Genomic DNA, 25,297 nt, shown 5'->3' on the forward strand with positions numbered 1-25,297 from the left:
TAGGAAACTTTAGTTTAATCGACCTACATGCACAGCAATGTCGTCCACGTTAGCCAGATGAGAACAACACAAGTGTGAACTGACAGATGAATGAGCAAAGCAACGTTCTGAACATACGATACAACATTATTTAGTCTTAAATGGTAAAGAAACTCAGACACCGGCTCCAACGCAGAAAAAGCCCTGAAGACATTATGCTAAGTGAAACAGATCAGCCACAAGAAGGCAAACACTGTGTGCTTCTCTTTATCTGAGTTATCAAAGTTGTGAAATCACAAAGATGGAACAAAATGTACAGGGACAGGGGACAGGAGGGGATCATGAGTGTAGAATTTCACTTTCATACCATTGAGAGTTCTGGGGGTTGGTCACACAGCACTGCAGTTATGCTCAACGCTGCTGAATTCCACCCTCTAGAACGGTAAAGACGATCAATTTTTATGATATATGTTGTGTGTGTGTGTCTATCTGTGTCTGTGTGCATAGTGTGTGTGTGTATGTGTGTTGTGTGTGTTTGTGTGTGTTGTGTGTGTTTGTGTGGTGTGTGTGTGTGTATACATAATGTGTGTTCATAATGTGCACCCGTGCATGTACTCAGAGGCCACAGGAAGATCTATGTCCTGCACTATCATTCACCATCTTATTCCCTTGAGACAAGGTGACTCACTGAGCCTGCCATTCCCAGGGAATCCAGCGAGCCCCTCTTTCTGCTATTTACCAGCCAGTGCACAGGTTACAGGCATGTATGACCACACCCAGTTTTCTTCATGGTTTCTAGGGATTGTATGGGTCTGAACTCAGATCCTCACGCTTGCACGCCAAGCACTCTTTACTACTGAGCCACCCCCAGCCCCTGTGTATGATGTGTATGTTGCTACAATTGAATATTCACCTTATTTCTAAAGACTGCATTTTCTTGTTAATTACGAGCCTTTGCGGTGGTACAAGTAGTGAGTGCCAGCACCTTTGGAAGCTGTGGGGGATGGGTTCTCCTGGAGTTGGAGTTACAGGCATGTGAGCTGCCTGACATGGATGGTTTGTGGGAAGTAAACCTGAGTCCTCTGAAAGACCAGCATGCACTGCTAACCATGGGGCACCTCTCCAGCCCCATGACATTTTTTTTTTCTTAATTGAGACTGAGTCTTGTGTAACTGAGAGTGGCCTTGACCTTCTAACCCTCCTGCCTCTACCTCCCTCATGCTGACGTTTGAGGTACATCACCATATATGCATTTTATGTGTCACAGGGATAGAGCCTAGGGCCTCGTGCGTGCTAAGCAAACACTCAAACAACTGAGCTAGGTCCCCTGCCTTTCAGTGATCTTTCAAAACATAATCATGACTTGTTGCTATTTGCTGTCCGGGACACGGATAGCTCTGTTCCTCAGACCAGCTTATCCTACAGATACAGGACAGTTTGAGCCCCTGGCCTCACAGCATGGTGCAGCTTTGATAGGAACGAGTGGAATCTCCTCCTGCAGGTCACAGGCATGTGAGTCCTTGGTGCCTGCATTGGCTAACCTCAGATCCGGTGTGAATCACAGTTCAGGCAGGGAAGTGTACCCATCCTCCTTAAACCCAGCCTCAGCAGTGAATGAACACACACACAGCATAGGCAGCAGACAAAAGCAAGACAGCCTGTGTCTCTCGGCTGTCTGGGGTCTGAGGTTTGAGTGGAAGGATCATCCAGGCAGGCAATAAGTTACAGACACTATGGCCTTACAAAAGCACCAAGCCCTGGTCCCTGGAAGCAATGAGTGCTAGCTTTCAAGTCAAAAGAGGATTTGCACCCATGCTCCAGTGGAGGGTCCTGGGATGGAGAGATGATGTTAGGCTATCTGGCTAGGTCTAGAAATATCCACAAAGGTTAAAAGGAGGCAGAAGAAGGCTGATGAGAGGTGTTGTGGATTGCTGCCCTCCAGGTATAACAACTGTCCATCTTCATGAGAGCTGCTGAGACCAGTTTCATTCAATAGACCTTCAGGGTTGGCTCTGTTGAATGTTGAGGTTCACTCAAAAAGAACAGAAGGAGTAGAGAGGGTCACTGGACCTGTGTCTACAATTCTGGCCACACTCCCTCCTATACCTACCTTCCAGTCGGCTGTCTATTATTTTGTCCTAATTGCATGTGACTTAATGACCCTGGAAGGGCTATAGTATACAAACTGTGTAAGGCTAACTGAAGGGATAATTCCATTGCTGCAGCCAAGCTGGAATGTGGCTTTGTAGCTGCTTCGGGGTCACCTGAACTACTGTATCTCCTCACCCACACCCTGAAGGAAAGCCCAGTAGGCTTGCTGGCTCCCTAAGTTGGACTTTCGTAGACTGTTACTGGTGCCCTGAAACAAGGGGGTGTCTGCTTGTTTCTAGCTCTCTGGGGAAGGAGTTCTGCAACACAAGGTTGTGGGGAAGATGAAGATGTCGCATAGTTGGTGGGGGTGGGGAAGCTGTTGATCCTCAAGTGCTTGGAATGTAGCTTTAGAACACGTTAGGGAGGGGTAGGGACGAGGAGCCAGACTCTCTCCTTGGAGCCTCTGAGGGTAGTGCTTGGAGCCTGCTGATGGGTTGACTTCACCCCCAATAAACCTATCCTCGGTCTTCAAACCAGCACAACCCCAAGAGGGGAAGTGCGTGTTGCTTTAACTCGTCAGGAAATTTGTTCTAGCAATCAGAGGAAACGAAGACATCCAGAGAGAAGCTGACTGGCCCCTGCCCTCCCTCACCTCAGCAGGTTTCAGAGCCAGTCTGGGCTCCCAGGAACAGAGGCACTTGGGTGCGTCCAAGATTCTCTGCCGGGGACCAGTGCTGGAAGGGTTCTGGAACCTGAGGACCGATGTGTGGTGTCAGTGAAAGTGAATACAGTGGCATTTAAGCAGGTGGCCCCAAATAGCTGGAGCCATCTTTATTTTTACAACCACAATCCTGCTCGCCCGAGCACTGCCATCATTGGTTATTTCATTTCAAGAAGTCGTAACATCGGGATTATTGTAAAAGTCCCCAGTAGTTTCCCTTCCTCCTTCTCTTTCCCACTGGGTTAATCACCCCCAATCCTATTTTGTACTACAAAGCACAATTTCAACAAACCAAAAGTAAATGTCCAGCCAGGCATGTCCTGTGAACATGAGCACATGCTCAGCTGGCAGCAAATGAAGTTATATGGCTGTGCAAGATGAAAGACACATTAACCATGTGTGGGCATACGTCCACTCGTCAAATAGGAACCCTCTGTCATAATACTTTGTAAGTTGCAGACAGAGACATGTTCATTGTACCAAGGAATCTTTCCTGATAGGCACCTGCCGACTTTTGAAACCATCCTTCCGAAAACCATCGTTTTAAGTCTCTATCAATCTGACACAGCTTCCACATTTAAGTCTCTGTTGGCCAAACATAGTTTCCTCAGAATAGTTATGCAAGCAGGATTGCTCTCCACAACTGCCACAGACTTACTCAGTGTGACTGTAGCTGTTTCTCTAGGGACATAATTATGTGTCCCCCAAATACCCAGGACTGATGGTCACATCTGAAGGATCGATAGAGGGAGAGAGAGGAGAGGAGGGTTTTCAGAAAAGCATGGGATCATCCCCAGGGCTTCCAGCCTGCATGATACAGGCCTTGCCCATGACAACAAAGTGAAACTAAGTATTGCTGTGAGTATAAAGAGCATAGCAGAAGCAGAGAGAGCTTGTAGCACGTTATTAGGTAATAAACATAGAAACCACCAATATTGTCACAGATCCCTGTCAAGTGGGAAGGGGTCTCCATAGGCCTTGCCACAGTAGAGTCCCATCAGTGAATCTGTTTCCCTGCAGATACTGCCATGGCCACCGCCAACTCTCTCAAAGCTAGGAGCGCAGATGCCTGGAAGACAAAACATGGGACATTCCGTGGCAGGGGAAAGGGACATCAGGGAGTCTCTGGCTCCTCGAGAACTGGAACTTATGAAATAGGAATCCCGAGGAGCTCCCCACAGGGCTTAGCCACCCAAGTGAGCAGAGTCATGTTCAGGAGCAAAGGAGGGCTCAGGAGCAAGGAAAGACATCAGTGTCCCAACAGTGGCAAAGCCCACGTAGAGAGAGGAACCTGGAGCTTAGGAAGGAGCTAATCAGTGCTCCAAGCCTGTAGAAAGGGCAAAGTCTCTGCTTGGAAGGTGCTCGGTGGATCGACCCCAGATGACTTTCCATGTATGCTCCCTGCTGCTGCTGAGAGCCCTCACTGTCATAGTCCTCCACCCTAGCCCAATGCTCACGCCAGTCTGGTCCCCATCCTAGCTCTGTGCCCACCCCAGCGCCATCATAGCTGCCAATTCTCGTGTCCCATGGTCGGAGTTCTGAGTAACTCCGTTGCGTCCCTTCTTTGATCTTTGAGACTCTTTACCTCACAGATTTCATCCTTTTTTTAATTCCTGGACCATCTCTAGGCTGCCTGAAATGCTTTTTAAGGAGCAGGATAGATTAATACATAATGGCTAGTCGGATTTGCCCCACTACTAGCTGAGTAACCTCGGTGCTCAGTTAATAGGGCCCTATGCTTCTCTCCGGGATGCCGCCGCCTTTCCTGCCTAGATTTTGTCTCAGGATCCAGATCTATGCTGTGGAGATAGGGGAGTGAAGTGAGTCCACAGGCTGTCTAAAAAGAATCCAGAAAGAAAGAATCCTGACACAGACCCCAGTGTGGATAGCTCTGGTGTAATGTTAAGGTCTAGAATTCTGTATCTGAGTCCAGTTCCTTTTCCTGGGAGCCAGGGAAAGGGCAGTCAGTCTTTGGTGGATTATGAGTAACCAGCTGCTCTTGAATACAGGATTAAAAGCTGTAACCATAATATCCACAAGGAAGCTAGAACTAAGTGTGAAGGTCATCAGATTGGGGCAAAGCCAACGAAAACCTTCGAATGAATGAGGCTAAGTTGCTAATCTTTCCATGGGTAATAAGGGGGAAGGGGCATGCATTGGCACAAGAGCCTACTCATGGCTGCTACTGTGGGAGGCATAAAGCAATAAAAAGTAGCCCCAAATTTCCAACTCCCTCCATTGCTTTTGGGTTCCAGAGGCTTCAAAAGGCCTAGCCCATTAGCCACTGAGGTTAGATAGATTTTTACCCTCCTGTGAGTCCTGCAGATATGTTTTCTCTGAGGCTGTACAACTCCCCTTAGCTTTGGCCAAACTCTGTGTGACCCTGAGCTTAACCTTTTGCAGGTGGCTCTCTCACAGGGTGGAAATATTTGCTGTTAATCATGACAATGGCTTCCATTTATCACACAAGGCTCCACTGCCAGGTTTAATGCTGAGAATTCAACCTGTGTTTTCATCTAAGTCTTTCAACACCTATGTGACATAGACTCTAGTATATATTTATTTTTAAATCTGATCAGGAAGCTGAGCCTTAGATGTATAAAGCTGTTTATCTGAGGCCTCATGGCTAATACTCCAGAACTCAGGATTTGAGCTGAGATGTCCGACTCCAGTCTCAGTGTCTCAGCTAACCCTTGGTCAGAGTTCTTTGAGGGGAACATATGGGCAGATTGGTTGGCAAAGGATTGCCAAGTGTGTTTAAGAACGTATATGAAAGATTCTTGATGTTAGGGAAAGAATTAATGTTAAAAGTTTGATATATATTCCTGATAAAATTAAATCAGTGAGATGAAAAGACAATACACACACACACACACCAAAAAAAAAAAAAAAAAAAAAAAAAAAAAAAAAAAAAGCAATGGAAATACTAACGAGAGAAAAAGTTTATCAACCTAGTAAGAAAACAAATACAGCCTAGTGCGTGTGAGGGAGAATGAGAAAAAAGCAGTCCGTAAGCCGAAAGCAGCCCTGGGGTGTAATGGAATCTGAGCCCCGACCTTGGACTTCGGGACTGTGAGAAACAAATGTCCATGGTTTATAAGCCCGCAGTCTATTATAGTTTGTTAATGTAGCCCAAATAAACTAAGATTTTTTAAATTACCTACAAGGAAGATGAAAACCTTGTGCAATATAGAAACGTAATCATTGTGAGAATGTACACAGAAAGAAAATTACAACTGTGCACTGCTGTGTGCTCATCAGATTGTAGAAGATAAAGTGGCGACAGGGAGCGTCTAGGGCGTAGTTGATTTAATGCACTCCTAATTTGTTGTTTTTGTGTTCCTGGGATGAACCTTTTAATTTTGCACTCAACATGTGTTAAGCTTAACGAGATATCTGATCAAAAAGTAATAAACATTTTCATGCTAATTGCCAAGGCAAGGTCAATTACAGGTTGCCTGGGCCGCTGGGGATTTCGGAGATGTCGCACAACTCAGGGGTTGTGCGCGTGGGTCCCCCGCGGTTGGCGTGGCCTGGGCCGTGAGGTGGCGCGCGAGTGAGGACCACAACTCCCAGGCGCCCGCGCGCCACCTCACCGGGCCACGTGACTCGCGTGGCCAGGGCGCGGTAGCAGCCGCAATCCTAGTCGAGTCCCAAGTAGAGTCCTGAGTAGAGTCCCGGGCTGAGTCCCGAGCAGCGAGCGGACAGACGCGACCCGGGCGGCCGTCTAGTGTGCTCACCATGCCGGTGAGTCTGCGCTGTGCAGCGGAGGGGACGAAGGTGGACGGGCTGGGCGGTACCCTGGAGATCCTCGCAGCTCTCGACCCCGGGGTGGGGTGGGGGGGAATGTGTCATCGCCGCTGTCACAGCAGGAGTAGGGCTGGGGAGCGCGGCAGGAAAAGCTAGCTGTGGCTCTGGAAGTTTGTCCCTCTCTGTTAGGTAGGAGTCAGTCACTACAGCCAGGCCAGCCCCAGCTGGGACGCTGCAGGTGGGTTGGAGAGCAAGGACAGCTGTCCGCGGTCCCTTCCCGGGCTCTAACCAGATTTAGGGCATTCCGGAAAGGTTTCCTCCAAGGGTGGTCCCGCAGGGTTCAGCCCCTGAGTACACTCCCCCCGCCCACCCCCACCCCCACCCCCACCCCCGGCTCGGCCTGTCCTGGGCAGGTTCCTGGAACTGTTTCTTTAACATGGACCCAGTTACTCCCCCACCTCCCAATCTTTCCTATGAATCCGAAAGTAGGGCTTTCAACAGACGTGTTTTCCTGGTGAGGTTCCTCTTAGACAGAGAATGACAGCTTGCAAGACTCTGCTCTCTGAGGAAATCCTCTGTTTCTTCATGTCACAAAGGTGTCTGAATGTACGACAGGAAGTCTAGCCAGGCTGTTTGGTGGAGAGGCGTCCCACCTCCTGCAGATCCATTAGTACAGGAAATGGATGGGAAACCCTTAACAAAGGTCTCCAGGCAGTCAGCAGCACCACACAGGCCTCCATCCTTTTCTGGTGTCTGGTTAAAAACGAAGGCACTTTTCTTTAAATTTAACCACAAATAAAAGGAAAACAAAAAACAAAAAAAAAATCAAGTCTTGAGAATGGTTCTTTTCTTGGCTACGGTCCCTCCTCTGTGAGGTGCCGCCCTGCATAAAGCCTCGATAAACTGCCATAGAGGCAGATTTATCTCCAGTGGGAACTCGATAGGGTTCTGCCCTTGCATACCTCACCGCAGAACCTGCCAACTGAAAGCTGCGGTCCCTTTTCCTAAGTCTGGGTGTGCTGATTTCAAATCCTTTTCTTTAGCCAAAATACAGAAGTGAGGAAGGGCAGGGGGAACAGGAGTTTTGAACTCGGTAGGAAGTGGAATGAATCATTCCTTATGAGTGAGGACACCCTGCAGTCTGTCCTGACAGCTGCCTCCTGTTCCTGCTTCCCAACTCTCCCAGGCAGCTGCCTCTCCTCCCACAGGTGGCATTGTCTCCAGGACATCACTGGGCCTCCCTGCTCCTCCCTGCTTCTGTCCCCTCCTGTCCCCTCCTGTTTCCATCTCCCTTGCTAAGTGGTTCAGATGCCCCCAGCCTTCTCTCCTTGGTCTCAGCCTGCACATTTCTAGCATAAGAAAAGGAGAGATTGCTTGAGAGAGGTGTCTAGGTTTTCCTGTAGATGCAAAGGGTGTTGGCTTTTTTGTTTTTGTTTTGTTTTGTTTTGTTTCTTCTGAGGTAGTTGGCCTGGGTCCAAAGAATGATAGAATAAAATGAGTTGTGGAAACTCCCAGTTGACCAGATGAGCTACCAAAGACATTCCATTCATGCATGCCAACTGCTTTACCAGCCAGACTGGGTGAAGGCGTGCTGAGCACAACCTCCACCTGGCAGAGATGGTGCGGGAGGTCTCTCCTGCAGGCCTATGAAGGCACCTGTGGTATACATGGAGTTATGCCTGTTTGCTTCACAATATTGTTCTTTTGTGAGCATTTTCCCCAGGCCATTAACTATTCATGTGGAATTCTAACGAGGAGCCTCAGGATGGTGGAACTCAAAATTATTTTCCTATTTGGTACTATTTTAGCTATTTATATCTGCCAAGTGCTGCTTTCATATTAGGAAGATAAAGTACTCACTCACTAGTCATCATGATTCTGAAGTGACTACTCGTATCTCCAGATAGAGGCTCTTACGTAATTTACAGGGCCAGTACCTACCTGTACCTAGTAGACAGGGGATGGGGTGATTCAGACCGCTTCTCTAGGCATGCCCCTACAGACACCTGCCCCAGAAATACCCAGAGTGCTTATGGCGCATGCTACCATTTGAAGCTAAGAATGTCAGCTGGAAAGTTGTAGGACTCTAAGTGCATGGGCCTACAAACAAAAGCTCAGTTAAGTACCTGGCAATAGCGAAGGTGGGATGGGAACTAAACATGGTGCAAGCCTGTGCAGGGCCTCGGAAGACAGAGGGCTGTGCGGTGGTGCTATTCAATCAGATCTCTGCAGATCTAGGGTCTTCAGGGGGGTTAGCTCTAGTGTAGGCACAGCAGTGTTGCTGATGCAAGTCAGAACTAAAAGGCCTATGTGCCAAGTACAACAGCCATCCCAACATTCCAGTTCCACAGGGGTCAAGCCTAAACATGGGGAATAGAACACACACAGTTGAGACATCCCTCTCTACTCACAAGTAGAGACATAGTTTTTTTTTGGGGGGGGGAGGGGTTGTTGTTTGTTTTTTGTTTTGTTTTGTTTTTTGTTTTGTTTTTTGTCTTCTCTTGTTTGTCATTGTGCCTCAGTGTCGGAGTGAAGCTCACAATGGGAGCCTCTCTGCATCAAGTTCACAGGGATCTGAGAAAGTAAAGCCAGACCAAGGGAACGTCTTCCTGGGGGTCAGTCTCCATTTTACAGGTGGGGAGGCTGAGCTCCAACAGGAGCTTGCTGTGTGGCTCTTCCTATGAGAAGAGGAAGGCAGAGACGGGATGTACAGATTCAGAATCTGTGTTCTGTCCACTTGGCTTTGCTCCTCTGTTCAAACTGTACCACGCACAGTGAGCATCGGAACCCTTTCCTCAAATGGGTCATCGCAAGACCATTTGGCTCTTCTCCTGGGTTCTGATTGACAGGTCTAAGTAGGCCCAGGCACATGTATTTTTAGTAAAGCCCTGGGGTCTTAAGGGAACGTGATGTCCTTCACTAAGCTGCTTGGGCAGCGTGGAGCTTGTTGGCAGTCTCCACACTCAGTGGCTCACCTGTAATTCGCTCTGTGTATGTAGAACCAGGCCTGTGCACACCTGTGTTTTGTTGTTTTGTTTTTTGTCTTCTCTTGTTCTTCATTGTGCCTCAGCATCTTACTTCCTAACCTCTTTCCACCCGCTTTGCATCCTGTTTTTCAGCTGTAGCCTTGACCACTGGCTTTCCTTCCCTGTCCTCGGATACCACAGTCCTGTTTGCTTCCTTTCTCTATCCCTTGAGAGCCCCAAGCATCACTGTGGGGAGTGCATGGGGATCTTTCCACCTGTGGTTTCCTCCTATCACAGCTTCTCCCAGCATGGCCTTGTCTCTTCTATTTTCACATCTTTTGGAAATATTAAAGCTAACAGTCAGGGACTCAGTTGGCTGAGTGCTTGCTTAGCACACACACACAGCCATAGATCTAATCCCCAGTACCACAGAAACTAAGTGTGGTGCATTTTTCTGACCCCAGCACTCGGACGCCATCCTCTGAGGGTCAGAAGTTCAGAACTGTTCTCAAGTCAAGGCCATCCTGGGCAACACAAGACCTTGACTAAAACACAACAAAACAGACCAGATAAATGGCTCAGCAGTTAATGCTATGTACTGTTCTTGCAGAGGACTGGTTCCCAGAACCTATGCCACCCTGGGGCAGTTCACAACTGGCTGTAACTCTGGATCCCAGAGGATGTGGCATCCTCTTCTGGCCTCAGTGGGCACTGCACTCACAAACAAAACACACACAGAGACACACACTTATACACATAATTAAAATAAAAATATTTTTGCCAGATTAGGTAGTACATTCCTTTAATCACAGCACTTGGGAGGCAGAAGCAGGTGGATCTGGTGTACATAGCAAGTTCCAATACATATTAAGATTCTCCTCTCCCCCTTCCCCTCCCCCTCCCCCTCCCCGTCCCTCTCTGGATAAACAGGTAGATAGGTATAGATATAGGTATCTTTAACAACAAATAAGCAGGCCCATGGGTTCTCAATACAAATTAGTGTCTGTTTACTTATGACAAATGAAGGTCGGGTTTGAAGACCTGGGTTCCATTCCTGATGCCGCCACCACCTCATTGTGGCCTTGGGCTTCCTCAGAGGTTGTGTTGAGAGCACAGACTCTGAAGCCAGTCTGCCTGAGCAAAACGCCTGCTGGACAGCACACCCACAGATAATAGATTAACACTCTCCCAAGTTAAATACTGTCCGACGAGAAAACGGAGCAGGAAGCAGGCAGGGGACAAGGTGCTAGGCTCTGCCTTCTAGCAGGAAAGAGCTGTTAGGCTGTATTTTGCCCAGGTCCAGGTGCTCTCGGATTTACTTGATTACAGAGTTCATCTCTCAGAGAGTGTCTTAAGAGCCTGTGGTTCTCATGGAATTGAGAGAGATTCCTCTAGCTTTGACAGGCATGGGAAAGAGAGCCCACTGGCTGTCACCTCATGTGAATGGCTGCACTCTGGCTTCTCACAACTTCCCTGGGATGGGGCGCAGGCTCCCGAAAGTCCTCGACTGACAGATCTGGTTTGCTCTACTATCCTTTTATGGTTTTGAGATGATAACTCACTTTACTCCAGGTTGACCTGTGTCTCAGTCACTGTTCTGTTGCTGTGAAGAGACATCAATGACCAAGGCAAATCTTACAGAAGAAAGCGCTTAGTTCAGAACCTAGGGTTTCAGAGTTAGTCATTCATCGTCATGGCAGGGAGCTCGGCACCAGAGCGGTAGCTAAGAGCTGCATCCTGATCCATTGGCACAGAGACACGCACACACACACACACACACACACACAGAGGCCTGGTGTGGGCTTTTGAAACCTCAAAGCCCATTGACACACTTCCTCCAACAAGGCCATACTTCCTAGTCCTTCTCAAGTCATGCTGCTCCCTGGTGACTAAACATTCAAATATGTGAGCCTACAAGGGCCATTCTTACTTAAACCCCCACATTCTGGAACTCACTATGGAACCAAGTGGCCTTGAACTCACAATAGTGCAGCTGCCTCAGCCTTCCCAGAGCAGGGATTGGAGCTGTGAAATCCCATGCCCACTGACATCCTACTAGTCTTTATTATCTTCTTTGCTCCTACATCTTGAGAAGAGGAGAGAAGGAAAAGGTAGATGTGTATGATCTGTGACATGTGGCTGTCACCTACAAACAAGCTTGTGTCTCTCACTCCCAGGTGGCCAGGATGCCCAATGGCAGTTTCTAGACAAGGTTGCAGCTAACCTAATCCGTTTGTCCATCTGCTTGCCCATGGAAATATGCCTCAGTGTAAAATCCCATAACCTTTCTGAGAACCCATACTCTCTCTCCAAGTCCTCTCCCCTGGAACACTCATTGAGAGCTACAGGGTCTTTTATGAAGCCCACCCAGGGCAAATCCCTTTCCCTTTGGGGCTTCTTTTTCCTATCCAAAGATGAGATGGAGTTGAGGGAGGGAGTGCGAGTTGGATTGAATCGGTGTGTTTCATTATTATTATTATTATTATTATTATTATTATTATTATTTTAGTGGTATTAGAGGTTGAACCTTGAACCTAGGGCCTCACATATTTAAGGCAAGTGCTTCACCCTCTTCCCACCTTCTCAATGCTGGCCACAGACTAGGGTCAGCAAAGATTCTAGTGAATGAGTGGATGTGTGGTGTACAGATGGGAGACATCTGCCCTTAGCCCTGCACAACAGACTCTAACACATCTGTCCAGGTTCACAAGGACAAAGAGGGCTCCCTGCTCACTCCTGGAGTGTTTTCCAGAACTGAGCAAAAGGCTTGGCCTGGGGCTTCCTACTGAGTTTGGAGAAACAGAGGGGATATCTCCTTACGACCCAAAGATACTGTGTCATCCGGAGTCTGGTTGGCGTTTTGAGAGTAGGCACTACCCATCTTTACTTCCCCATGGAGCAGGGCTCAGTCACAGGTGTTACTGACACACTTGGGCAAGCCCCTCCTCTTCCACATGGCCTCTAATGGCCTTTCTAGCCTGGGAGCCCTGTAGCCCCAGGAGGTCTCTGAAGGTGGCTGCTAGAGAACACTGGGAAGTGGGACCTCTGTGTCCAAGCATCCTGTGATGGATATTCTCATCTCTTTCAGATGCATTTCATCTTCTCAGATGAGGCCGTGCTTCTCTTTGATTTCTGGAGGGTCCACAGCCCTACAGGTAAGAATTGGGAAGGTCAGGCTTAAAGTTTGCAAGCCTGTCATGCCAGGCATCAGAGAACCTGGGTTCTCTTTATTTTCTGTGGACAAGCAAGGCATGGTGAGCTAGAAGTTCGCATTTATCATTCTAAAGCAGGCTAGAAATTGGTCAGATGCCTGTCATGGCAGATGGGCCCTTCTGTTCAGTAGATGGCCATTGTCCAGCTGTTATACCCGATTCATCGGGGAAACCCAGGAGAGCTCAGGAATTGCACAGTCTGCTGCAATTTGCATGAGAGTCCTTTATTAGAGTCTTGACTCGGATAGCAAACCTCCCCGCAGCATAGGTTCAGAGTGTGACCCCAAGCTCAGATGTCTTAACACTTATATACAGCGCAGTTAGAATTTTCCTTGAATGCTTAGGGTGAAGGGGAAGGAAGGCGGGGGAGGAAAGGCAGGGGAGGTTAAGTCATAACTCACACATGATACCATTTGGTAGGGTGGAATTGTGAGGATCAGAGGGGGATTAAAGATTGTCTTTTGTGGGGCTATCAGGAACTAGTTTTATGGCCGGCCATAACTGTCTGTGACCTCTGATTACCTCTTTTCTATGATTTAAGCGTGGGACCCTAATTTTCTTTCTCTAAGGGTAGGCACCAGCTGCACCTATTTATCTGGGAGAGTGCTGGCCTTGGTGCCACTGAAGCTGAGGAGTTTTGTCATTTGTCTTACTCAGGCTGGCACCCGTGGCTCCTTGAGTCCTCTCGGAGCAGCCAGGGAGGTGGAAAGAACCCCCCAGCTTGCTGCAAGGCAGGAGGGGGGCAGGGGTGGGGGAAAGCAGAGCTTCCGAGGGAAAAGCAGAGGCAAGCCAGGGAAGCAAGCCTCACTGTGAAAGAGCCTGTGGGGAAGGGGACTTCTGCAGGAGAGTGCAGAAACAAGCTGCCTGTGCACCTCACAGCCTCCCCCGCAGACTAAGGAGTGGAGTAGAACACTTTTGTTAGTATCTCCCCAAGATCCTGTGGGTTGACCATGCTAACTAAGTGGTCTGCACTCAGGGCCTCGTGCAATGGAGCCGGACGGTGGCTGGTTACGGTCTTCTTGAGAGTGTATTGGTTGTGAACTACAGCCTCACCTGGGTCTCTCCTGTGAGCCTCACAGTGGTGCCCACTGAAGCCTAGGCTTCCTCATAGCAGAATGGCTAGCTTCTAAGAGCAGGTATCCTAAGAGAACATGGGTGAAATGCATGAGACTTTAAATACTTACCCTAGGGGCTAGGGAGATGGCTCAGGCGATAAAGAGCTTGCAGAGACAGCATGTATATCTAAATTTGATTCCCAGAACCCATATAAAAGGTGAGCATAGCAACCCATAATCCTAGCATTGAAGTTAGAGGTAGGAGGATTCCTGCGGCTTCCAGACATCTCTTTAGCTTCAATGAGAGAGCCAGTATCAAAAACAAGGCAGAGAGCCATAGAAGAGGGCACCTAGTGTTGACCCCAGCCTCTACACATGTTTTTTAACTAAGTCTCAATAATTCAAGTTTGCCAGTGGAGACTTGGGAGCCAGATGCTGGGGTGAAAGTCTGCTAACTCAGAGAGGCAGAGAAAGCACCCAGCTGATCTTCCTCCAGAGCTGTCATCCCAGAAGGGAACTCCTACATGCCCTCTCAAAAACCCCTCAAAGTGATGTCCCTCCCTCATACTTTCCTCCCCTCCATTCTCCTGCCTTCCTCTTACTCTCTGTGCTTTGGTCCTGTGTTCACTCTCTGTCAAATGGCTGAGTGCTCCACCTCTTGACCTTGGTTGACTTTAATCCTGTTTACAATAAACAGAAAGCTCTTGGATTAAAGGTGTGTGCTAGAGCTGAGCCATACCACAAGTAGAAACAGGTTTTTGCAGTAAATAACACAATCTTGAGGGTCACAGTTTACTCACTCACATACATGCACACATGAACAAATACACATATATACATATTGTGTGTACATATACACACAAAGGTAAAACCTACAGTTGGAAGTTACATAGCATTTTCCTAGCCTTATTGACTGACGCTTTGACTCTCTAGGCTAAAGGGAAGGAACATGGCTCCCACCCTGGGGTGGAATGAGGGTATGGTTGGGATATATGGGGATGAACCTATAAGATGATGAAGGTCTCAGCCTAATGAAGGTGAGGAAGAAGAGGCAGGTGACTGGAGTGGATTCAGAGGGATGGGGAATTGGGCTCTCTTGCCTCCTGGACTAGGCCCCTGGAAAGTGTCCAGAGAAGCAGTGTTTGCCAGGCTAGCTCTACAACTTGACCTTCTTGTTCTGGGGCACTGCGGACCAAACCTTGGACCTCACTTGTGTCAGGCAAGCACTCTGTTTCCAGGCCTTTTAACATTTTGAGATATAGTCTCACTAAGTTGTTTAGAATGGCCTAGAATTCACTCTCCAGTTCAAGGCAGCCCTGAACTTGTAGTCGGTCTGCCTCAGCTATCCGAGGACCTAGAATTACATACATGCTGTGTCCAACATCCAGCTTGCTTCTTTATTTATATGCACTTGCACATATATGCATGTGTACTTATGTGTGGAAGTGGATTTGCTTATGTGTGCATGTCAGAGGACAACCTTGGCTATTATTTATCATATGACATCTTTGTTGTTTTTGAGATACGGTTTCTAACTGACTTGACTCCATAAGCTAGGTTGGGCTAGCCAGCAAGCCCATGAATCTGGTTATGTTTGCTCTCCCAGTGCTGGGAATTCAAGCTTGTGCCTATGCTTGGCAGTGGCTGCTGCTTCTCCTCCTCCTCTTCCCCCTTCCCTTCCTCCTCCCCCTTCCTTGTTCCTTCTCTTCTTCCTTCTTCCCTTTTTCATCTTCCTTCCTTCTTCCTCTTTCCTCCTCCTCCTCCTTATTCTCAGAAATCTATCTGCCTCCCAAGTGCTGGTATTAAATGCACACGCCACCACACCTGACCAGCTTATTTATTTTGAATTAGCAAAAATTATCCATTGTAAATGGTGCTTTGTGATGTTTCAGTACATGTACAGGTTATGTGCATTCAGGTCAGGGCTAGCCCATCAGTCTCTTCACACTCTTATCATTTGTTCATGAGAACATGTAAAAGCCTTTCCTAGCTTTTTTGAAACGTGTCACACTGTCATCTGTAGTCACCAGACAGGATGAGCACACCAAAACACTTTTCAACTTGGCCTCTTCACAGGCATGGCTCTCTCAGTGCTGGTAGTCTTGCTCCTGGCAGTACTGTATGAGGGCATCAAGGTTGGCAAAGCCAAATTGCTCCACAAGACTCTGGAGAGCCTGCCTGCCACCAACAGCCAGCAGTTCATCTTGGGACCAGACCAGGATTCTACAGGCTCCAGATCAACTTCAGACAATAGGACCCGCCTCAGGTACAAACCCTAGGTGGAAGGAAGGCCAGAGCATTCACCCTCATCATGAGAGGTGGTTGGGTTCACCCAGAGAACTTTAACTCTATGCACAGAAAGATAATTTGGGCTCCAGGAAGTATTTAGTAAGATGACCTAGATCCTGGGTCTGCGGTGTCTAAGCCAAAGCTATCAGTCAGCCCCCTGGGAGGATCCTAAGGATTTCTGCAGGGAACTTCACACCTGTACTGCAGGCCTCTGTCAAACAGCAAGCATGGGTTCTTGACCCTTCCATAGATCTTGCCAGGCTCTCAAACCTAGATCTGCAAGTGTACTAAAGCACGAACTGCCATCAGCCTGGTATCCCAGTTGGTGGGAGAGGGAGGCATCCTTTCTGTGCTCTGGTCCCACTCTGATCAGGCCACCACCTACAGGCCCCAGTCTGCCCTCTCTGCAGCCTCATGTATGTCTAACAAGCCTGCCTGCTATATCACCAGCAACCTTACCTAGATGCCTCACGCCCTCATAACCACCCTGTGAGGGGGTTCTTTCAGTGTTTTACTGATAAGAAAACCAGCACTCAAAAAGGTTCAGAGACTTGTGGTAGGCCAGACTTAACATCAGAAGCATCAAAGTCCCTGTCCTTTTCATTGCTACCCCACTTCCTACGTTCAACTCAGGGGAGAGACACTGCCTTCTCAATGATTTCCTCTTATCCCTTATCAGACAGAACTGACTACATAAACCATAATGGTTTCCCCATTTGCCTAGGATAGCAGGAAGCGTAGAGCGAAATGTGGCAGAGGTGTCCCTTTGGAGAGACATCTCTGCTAGATGTTATGCTGTAACTTGGACCTTCTCTCCCTAGTAAAACACATCTGCTTATTCCCATTCATCTAACTTGTTTCTCTTTTATGTCTAGGTGGTTTTTGTGTTACTTTGGCCAGTCCCTAGTCCATGTCATTCAGGTGGTAATTGGCTACTTTGTGATGCTGGCTGTCATGTCCTACAACACCTGGATTTTCCTCGGTGTGGTCCTGGGCTCGGCTGTGGGCTACTACCTAGCCTACCCACTTCTCAACATGACTTAGTGGGCCAGAGATGTGCAGTGCGGAGGGCTGGAGAGAGCTGGGGCCTCTGTTCCAGACATTGTACTTCAGCTGCTTTTCCTTATGGTGGCCATTGCTCACCTCTTTCCCAGTTCCTGGAGACTTTGAGATGAAACCAGCAAATGGTCCCTGGAGCTTAGAAGCCATTGAAGCTACCTCCCTCCCCAGCCTCTCTAGGGCCCAGGCTCCTGTGGTGCCTTAAGCAAGTAGCTGTGACCAAAGGGAACATGGAGAGACCAGAAGCTGGAGGTAGGGTGGCCAGCCTGTGACACAGATCTCTGACTGCAAATTAAAGTTTTCCAAAGAGCTTCAGTGGTCAAGGCCATGGAACCTGGATACTCTCTTCTGCTTTGTGCCTTAATGTCAGGGTCATCTCCAGCCTTTAGGGGACAGACCACGCCAGCTCCTTGTTCTCACCTTTTTGCCTTGGAACACATGAGGATTGTCATTGACAAAACAAGCTTTTCATTTTCAACTCCTGGTTGGCAGTTTTGCACATTCATACAAAACAAAATTTCTAATGAACTCATTGTATTCAGGATGGATGGCAGTGTCTGTTGAGACTTGTCTCCCCTTCTCGAGGGAAGACTGATGCTGATTAAAGGCAGAGACCCAGGACTGTTACTGAGGCTGTGGGCTTGTCCTGTGTACAGATGAGCTCTTCCTGTCTGACAGCACTGCCTGCAGCAGGTTAGTGGTCAGAGCCTTGCCCGAGCCTCTTGTGTGCACCAGAGAGGACAGCATCTGATAACAGAGCTGACTGCCCCTTATATTTCCTTACTGCTAACTCCTAATGATCTGGTAGGAAATGTGAGTCAGTCACTTTAGTACTGACTCAGCAGGGGTGTGCTGGGGCTGGGTACTGACTGAGGGTGCAATAGCAATCAAACCAAAGCTAGGTCATTTTAAGAGTTTGGTGGACTCCAGATATTTGAGCCTTTTCACTTTACACAGAAAAGTTAAGACAGGAATGGGGACATATACCTGTAATCTTCAGGATGTGGGAGGCTGAGGCAGGAGATTGCGACTTTGAGGCCAGCTTGAGCTACATAGAGAGTTGCAGGCCAGCCTGAGATACACAGTAAAACACACACACACACACACACACACACACACACACAACAATCACTGCTACATACTTTATAATGTCTGTGTTCAAGTACCTCATGGGCCCAATGAAAAGATGGTTTTAAGAAGTTTTGGGAATTAAAAACAAATACACTTTAATAAATTTCTATTTTTGAACAGTCTGTGTTTGTTGGTCCGTTTCTTCTCTTTCCAACAGTACACATTACCAATGCAGGCACTGGGGGACACTCTGTAAGACCAAGGACTAAGGCTGCCTGTGATAAAGACACCTCTATGTGCAGGGAAACTGAGGCCGGAAATGTGCCTGTGGGTAGATTAGTCATGATAGGTTCATTAGCAAGTTACTGCTTGGAACAAGTGCCTGCTGTAGGGAGAGTAACTGTCATGTTGGCCTGAGAGTCAGCACCTTCCCATCCTGGGGGGCAGAAGCAAAACCCTGGTCATCTTTTTATTTGCAGTAAGAAGCAAGTGTCACAGGTGTGGAAGAGGGCACCTGTGGGGTTGCTTGCTGCCCACTCTAGTGGAGTTGTGACCGCCTGTGCTGGCCAGCATCTGCTCTGGGGGCACTGCTGGGATGGACAATTCCATGAGTGATTGTCAGGTTTCTCAATACTGTTTTATTACAGTCACGGTATTTGAGACTTTAGTGGAGTAGGGGTCTTTATAGGTGCTGACTAGTTGGACAGAGTCGCACTTGATGCAATTATTGCCTCATTCCATCCTCACTACCACACAGGAACTCTGCCTTCATCCCAGAGATGAGGAAGCTGAGCACGAGACAGTCACCTGAGGATGAGCAGCTGCGTGGCACTCAGTGTTTCCTCAGACTCTGATGAGGGTCAGAGGTGGCTCAGCGCCTGTGGTATACGCACGTGGGCTCAGACTGCAGGTGGTGATTGTTCTTTGTTTCCACAATGGCTGGAAATTCTCTCCGGTTGGGAGGTAGGGCCAGGTGCCTGAATTTTTTTTTTTTCTTTAGGGCTAGAGCCAAATCTAGGGCATGTGCATGCTGGGCAAGTGTTCTACCACTGAGATACACAGTCCTGGACCAGTATTCCCAACAAGCAAGATTGGCAAGGACGGAGGACAAGAGCTCAGCTCTTGATCAGCTGGGCAGGATCAGAATTCTTGTCCTGCTTGCTAGCTATGTAACTGTGGGCAGGTTACTCTGCTCCTCTAAGCCCACTTTCTCCTCTGTAAAATTGGGATAACAGAGCATGACCAACGGTTAACAGCATCTGTTGCCCTTTTAGAGGACCTGGGTTTGGTTCTCAGCACCCATAGTAGCTCATAACTGTAGCACCCAGTTCCAGAGGCTCTGCTGCCTTCTTCTGGCCTCTGCATACACATAGACACACATGCAGGCCAAACACACATACATATCAAGTAAAAAGTAATCTTTTAAAAAATGGGGATAACAGCGTCTTCTGCAGTGACTGGTAGTGTATACAGACTGTGTCACTGCCACCAGTGCAGAAGACACTGTTATCCACATTTTATAGAGGAGAAAACTTAGGCTTAGTGGTCAACGTAACTTGTTTAACCAATAATTCAGTCTTTCTCAATGCGTCCTAGGCCCAAATGTAGGACAGGCACAAAGCCTGCCAGGGTAATGGCCAGATGCAGACGGAATTCAGGATACAGTCTTACAAACATTTAAAATCATGCAAAATCATTTTTGTTTAAATTATTCTGTTTTTAAGATGGGCTCCATTGTCTTTGGAAGATCCTAGAATAAGCAAAAAGCCACAAGTGTTTTCTTTTTGCTCTTTTCTGTAACAGTGTCAACCCGCAGGGCTTATAGGGACTAGAAGAACCCCTCAGATATCATAAACAGTGAATATGAGGAATCCCTGCCCTGCCCTGCCCTGCCCTGCCCTGCATGGTTACTTAGCCTGTAGAAATCAGTGCAGGATTGGACTAGCTCTCAGATAACTACAATCCCCCAAGCTTTTGGCAGCTGTGGTGAGCTGGAATTACAGCCTTCAAATTCAAGGACAGGTGTCGATGGAAATATATCACTGCATTTGTGCACAGTAACTGACCCAGTTACAACTCCTTCCCTTAGGGTCCCAAAAAGGAACACAACAGTCCTGGAAACCAAACTCAGTTTCCCCTCAAGGGCCTGAGTCAAGTTTTATTATTTTAGTCTTGTTAGTTTCAAATACCCATTGACCTCTTTTAGAAGATTTAAGGCAGAGAGAGAAGATACATGTCCCAGAACCACAGGCTAGGCCACCATGATTGGTCTCTTAGTTCTCTGTTGAGGACTCCCCTAAGGGTCCTGACCCTGTCGCAGCAGTTCTGATGAGCCCTGGGAGAGCAGGAGGGCTTCCAGGTCAACTTGAGAATGAATGATAAGAAAACCTTGGGAGAGATGGCAGGATGCTTGTGACTGGCTGCAGGTGACCCTCCCAGCCCTTCCTCCATGGTAGAGTTACTCACTGAGGGCTGTTACAACAGCAGTTCTGCAGACAGCCTCATGATCCTCTTCAGCAGGTCAGGTGGGGGCTCAGATGGCAGCTAACTCAGAGCCCTGAACCACTATCTCAGAATGTTCACCAGGACTGCACCCTGAGGCTCACCTAGACAGCTGTGCAAACCCATGCTTAGGGAAGGGCTGGGCGGGAAGCCTGCATGCCTGCTTCCTAGGTCTTCACCCCAGCCAGCCAATGTCATCGTCATCATCATCATCATCGTCTCCAAAAAGGGGGGTTGGAGGCGGGCGTCCCTTCATGCTCTGACAAAACAGGAAAGAGAGGTCAGTCCCCACTCATCCTTCACAGGTGGCTTCCTGCCTAGGAGGGGAAGTGGTCCAGTGTCTGTCCTGCCTCTGCTGGAAAGGAGATGAACTGGAAGGACAGGTTTCTGTGGCCAGAGAACTGAAGCATTCAGATAAAGATGGAACAGGCAGGCACAGAGGAAAGCCGGCTTTCAACAGAGACAAAAGACCAATTTTACTTGGCTGATTTTGTAGTTTATTTGTGAAACAAGTGTACTGATTGGACAGATATGCTAACTTACACATTTCATGTTAAAAAGGAAGGGTCATTGAGGAGAGTTGGGATAAGAGAAAGAAACAGAAGCAAAGCAGCCTGACATCGGAGAATAAGGGAAGATGACGGTCATATCTGAAAGCCAGCTGTCACCTGAGGTGGCCAGTCAAACTCATAAAGATGTGTATGTAGAAGCAAACTCAAGTGGAATATCCCAAGAGATTTAACAAAAGTCTCTTTAATGTGGGAGTGGGATGAAGGTTCAACGGGTACCGGGACACCTATGAGTCCCAGCCAAAGGCTACTGTGTTAAAGGTTCAAGACCTCACTCAGCTTGGTAGCACTGGGAGGTGGTGGGAACTTTGCTTTGGTGGGGCCCAGTAAAGTCTCAGATGATTAGAGGTTGCCCTCAGAGGAGAGGGGAACTCTGCCCTTCTCTCTCAGTCTTTCACTTCTTTTTTCCTGCATTTTCTCTACACATCTTCCCACAGGCCTAACAGCAATGGAATGAACCCAGCTTGAACTAACTGTGAAACTGTGAGCCAAAATACACATCCAGTCTTTATGCACTTCCTGTGTCAAGGTTTGTACCAGGAGCAGAATGCTCACTACACAAGGAGCCAGGCAGGAGCCTCTCCTACTCTTCATGATTTAAACTTCGGTTTTCCCTCTGGTTTGCTAGGGCGACAACAGGGCTTACAACTGCAGACAAGGATAATACTGGACTATTCTCTGAGGCATTTTCTTCTCTGAGCTTCTGCTAAGCAGGGAGCCGGGCCAGGGGAAGACTGGGTTCATCCTCTAGTCCATCTATTAGCAGACCTGTATTTCTCTGCAGGCATCAACTAGGCAATCTTGAAAGTGCCCGTGCAGGACTCTGAAATGTGTGCCGCAGCTCCTGTTTTGTTTTGGCCAAGGGTCTGCTTGGTGTTTACTCATCATATAACCTGAGTTACATTATTTAATCTCAGCAGAAGGTTAAATGAGGATGTAGTTTTCTGAGTACCCAAGAAACAGATTATTAACTTTATGGAAATGACAGTATTTCCTTCCATTTCTATGCAGAATTTGTAGTTAGCATTCTCAAATGCAAACTTGATTCTTAAGAAGGCAGGCTAATGGAAGGAGTTGATACACCTTCTCTGAAGGCAGGCAAAAGGAAGGGGCTCTGATTCACCTGAGCTAGGTTCCAGGTGTCACTGCCTTCTGGAAAAAGCAAAACACACTCCAGGTGGATGGTGTAGAAGGGCAATAGGTTTTGCCCATATTCAGTATCATAGCTCTGCCCTGGGGATGGACTGCGCCTAATGCTCTTGTCTCCTCTACACACATTTCCTGACAATGAAATCCCATTACAGAGCCAAAATGGTCAAGTGTCAGATGCAAGCCAGGGCTCCAATCCCAGCTCTGTCAGCAATTTCCTTTGTTGTCCCTGGCTCTCCTGCCCCCTAAGCTGAAGCTACACTGTCAACACTGAAGCCACCTGCTGCCCAGGGTGTTAGGATGACAAACAAACAGCAGATTGGAAGTGGGCCGGGTAAACAAACGTTCTTAGAAACCAGTGGCCCCAAGAGTGGCTTCCTGAATGACCCTTCTGACCCATCTATTTGTCTAGGGATGAGGAGACCCAACAAGCCGATCTTCAGATTTCTTCCCACCTTCCCTCACTCCAAATGGGATGGATCCCCAGGGCCCAGAGCTTACAGTGCCCTCTTAAGAGTACAGTGGCAGCTGGCCATCGCCATCATGTTTACAGAGCTGACCACTCTGAGCCCCAAGCTTACTCCCACAGGGTCCTGTACACAGAGTCCAGGAAACAAGCCACCAACAGACTCCTTTTCTGGTCTCTGAACCTGCAGGGAAGAGCCCCCAGGTGGTGGTGTGAGGACTCAGCAGAGCCTGAGGTCTCCTTACCACCTCATCTTCATCCTCCTCCTCAGGCTGGGCTGTGGGCCTCGGAACTTTCAGAGTCGCTCCTTTAAACAGCTCGTCCTCTTCATCTCCAGAGAGACTGTTGGAGAATCAAACCACAGATATGTTGCTGTTTCTGTCCAGGTCACAGTGCCCACCAACTTCAAGAGTCATGGGCCTTGAAGTGAGACCCACTCACTCAATTAAAATCTCTCTTCCTACACTGTGCATCTGTTCCTCCAAAGACCACACCCTGTACAATGGCCTCCATAGTCCATTAGCCCTGCTACAATCTACACTGAGTTAGCCTCCATAGTCTCCACCCTGCCTCATTCCCCTCACTTTACACTGTATGTCATTTCCTCCAGTCTCCACCCAGTCAGTCCTTACAGACTACACCAGTGTCAGCCCCTCCCTAGTCTACCGTCAGCACAATTCCCAGAGCTAATACACAGACTCCATCACTCTTCTGCTTAAGTCCACTTACTGGCTTTTTACTGTACTTGCATAACATTCAAGCTTTAACAGTGACAGGAAATAGCACATATCTCAGCCCTTTATTTCCAACTTCAGCATGACCCCAGCTGTCCCCTCCTAGCTTCGTTTAGTTCCTTACCGTGTGTCCATCCCACCAGAGCACCTGTGTGCTCCTTGCCGCCATCTCTTCCTGCTGTCGGTCTGGATGACTCAGTCCTCCTTGAATCACAGGTAAATGCTACCTTCTTAGCTGTGTTCCCTAACCACCCATTTTAACAGAATTCTCCCTTCTTCTTCTCAATACTAGCACAGTTTGTTATCACTTACCTCACTGTTACAATACGAAAGTATGTACTGGTCTTACCCACTAGACTGTAAGCTCCTCAGACTGATAAACCACACCTGCCTTGCCTACCACACTACCACAGTGCCTGCCTGCCACAGAGCCCTGGATGTAGAACTACTGAGGAGAAAATGAATGAGTACAGCACTATGGCAACCCTAAGAAAGAGCATCCACTTTCAGACAGCCATCTTGTGGCTGCTCAGATACACACCTGCAGTGCTGGGAGTCCTGGTTGTGCCTGAGGGATGTCCCTGCAGCTGCTGAAGCAAGCTCTGTGTCTAACAGCGTCTCACGGGGACCAGAGCTACTAACATCCTCAGCTTGTTTGCACTCAGGAGGCTGAGCTTCTCCTCCTTGGCTTTCAGGGTCTAAGGCTGGTGGCTCTCCCTTCTCAGGGTCTGGAGTCAGTGACAATCTCCTGGAGTTGCCTTGCAGTAGACCATCTGTGGCTACTTCCCTGACATGTTCTTCTCCCAACAAGCCATTGGGCTGCACTGTTCTCTGGTCAGCAGCAAGCATCTCCTCAGACTCAGAGTCCATAGTTACAGGTCCTGGAGGTTTAGGTGGGATTGAAGTCGGGGGCCCCAGGACTCTGTGAGCTGGGATGCCAGCTGGCTGAGGTGGGAGAGAACTGTCTTTGATTTCTGAAGGTACCTCCGCTTCTGCGGGCTCCCCTTTCCTTGTCTGTGCACCATTCTCTGGCGTGGGGAGAGCCTGTAGAGGCAGTGGGGTGGTCTCCCCTACTACCTGTTCTGGCAGCACCTCGGGAGCCTCCTGCGTCTCCCCACTTGGGGGTGCTGGAGGCATCCCCGGGGTGGCAGGGCCTGGCTGCTCCAGGGAAGGTCTCAGGGGCTTCTTCTCCTCTTCCTCCTCCTCTTCCTCTTCCTCCTCTTCCTCCTGATGGTTCAACAGCTGCAGCGTCACCATCTGTTCAAAAGCCAAGGAGGAGGTGACACTGACAGGAAGACAGCATGTACTGACAGGTCCTTGTCCTCAGAAGCACAGCTGCCACCCAACTCACTCTCTCTTCTGTGGGAAGAGGCTGGCTGGACACACCCATGTGGACATATGCCATTTCAGGGGTTCCCATCACTTGTATGAGTGCCCACTCCAGTGAAGCCCCTGACAGCTTTCTGGATGTACCTTAATTGTATGCATGATGGTCCTCAGAATGGTCCCTCCATCATAAGATTCCTCCAGCTCAAACTCTCCCCTCAGTGACTGGAACACCTGGTTCATGATCTTCTTGACCTGAGCCAAGATCAAAACTGCATGCTACTAAACTCAAGGCATTAAGGGATACATCAAATTGCTGAGTCAGAACTCTATGGAAGGACAGAGAGGCATGAGTGGC

At 48.4% G+C, this 25,297-nt stretch overlaps 2 protein-coding genes across 7 annotated transcripts in view; one reads left to right on the plus strand and one right to left on the minus strand.

Annotated features, from left to right (window-relative positions):
* The first annotated feature begins 356 nt into the window (after positions 1 to 356).
* Positions 357 to 18,376, plus strand: Slc31a2 (solute carrier family 31, member 2). Of its 3 annotated transcripts, none has more exons than XM_006537712.2 (4): positions 357 to 421; positions 12,596 to 12,662; positions 15,851 to 16,040; positions 16,939 to 18,375. In XM_006537712.2, the coding sequence occupies exons 2-4, from the start codon at positions 12,596 to 12,598 to the stop codon at positions 17,105 to 17,107; spliced, it is 426 nt and encodes a 141-aa protein (XP_006537775.1). In that variant the 5' UTR covers positions 357 to 421; the 3' UTR covers positions 17,108 to 18,375. The 3 variants fall into 3 exon arrangements, with proteins under 3 accessions (XP_006537775.1, NP_079562.1, NP_001277447.1); NM_025286.3 differs by lacking the exon at positions 357 to 421 and adding an exon at positions 6,393 to 6,538 and having other exon boundaries at positions 16,939 to 18,376; NM_001290518.1 differs by lacking the exon at positions 357 to 421 and adding an exon at positions 11,511 to 11,618 and having other exon boundaries at positions 16,939 to 18,376.
* Positions 18,377 to 20,305: 1,929 nt separating this feature from the next.
* The window catches only part of Fkbp15 (FK506 binding protein 15), a 60,255-nt gene continuing 55,263 nt past the window's right edge, over positions 20,306 to 25,297 (minus strand). For 3 of the 4 annotated variants that reach the window (NM_001355385.1, NM_001045528.2, XM_030253627.1), the window contains 4 exons: positions 25,087 to 25,194; positions 24,155 to 24,870; positions 23,125 to 23,221; positions 20,306 to 20,954 (listed from right to left, as the gene is read on the minus strand). In NM_001355385.1, coding sequence (NP_001342314.1) covers positions 20,871 to 20,954; positions 23,125 to 23,221; positions 24,155 to 24,870; positions 25,087 to 25,194 — 1,005 coding nt within the window. In that variant the 3' untranslated portion in view covers positions 20,306 to 20,870. Of the gene's footprint in view, positions 20,955 to 21,169; positions 23,222 to 24,154; positions 24,871 to 25,086; positions 25,195 to 25,297 lie in introns of those variants that run through there. The other variant, XM_006538034.4, reaches the window with a different exon arrangement.

The sequence above is a fragment of the Mus musculus genome, chromosome 4 (genome assembly GCF_000001635.26).
Source record: "Mus musculus strain C57BL/6J chromosome 4, GRCm38.p6 C57BL/6J".
NCBI classification, from domain to species: Eukaryota; Metazoa; Chordata; class Mammalia; order Rodentia; family Muridae; genus Mus; species Mus musculus.

Bases quoted from the DNA above. Each gene is read 5' to 3' on its own strand.
- Slc31a2 (NM_025286.3), top strand. The intron at 12,663-15,850 runs GTAAGAATTGGG...GCCTCTTCACAG, and splicing joins GAGGGTCCACAGCCCTACAG to GCATGGCTCTCTCAGTGCTG. The intron at 16,041-16,938 runs GTACAAACCCTA...TTTTATGTCTAG, and splicing joins GACAATAGGACCCGCCTCAG to GTGGTTTTTGTGTTACTTTG.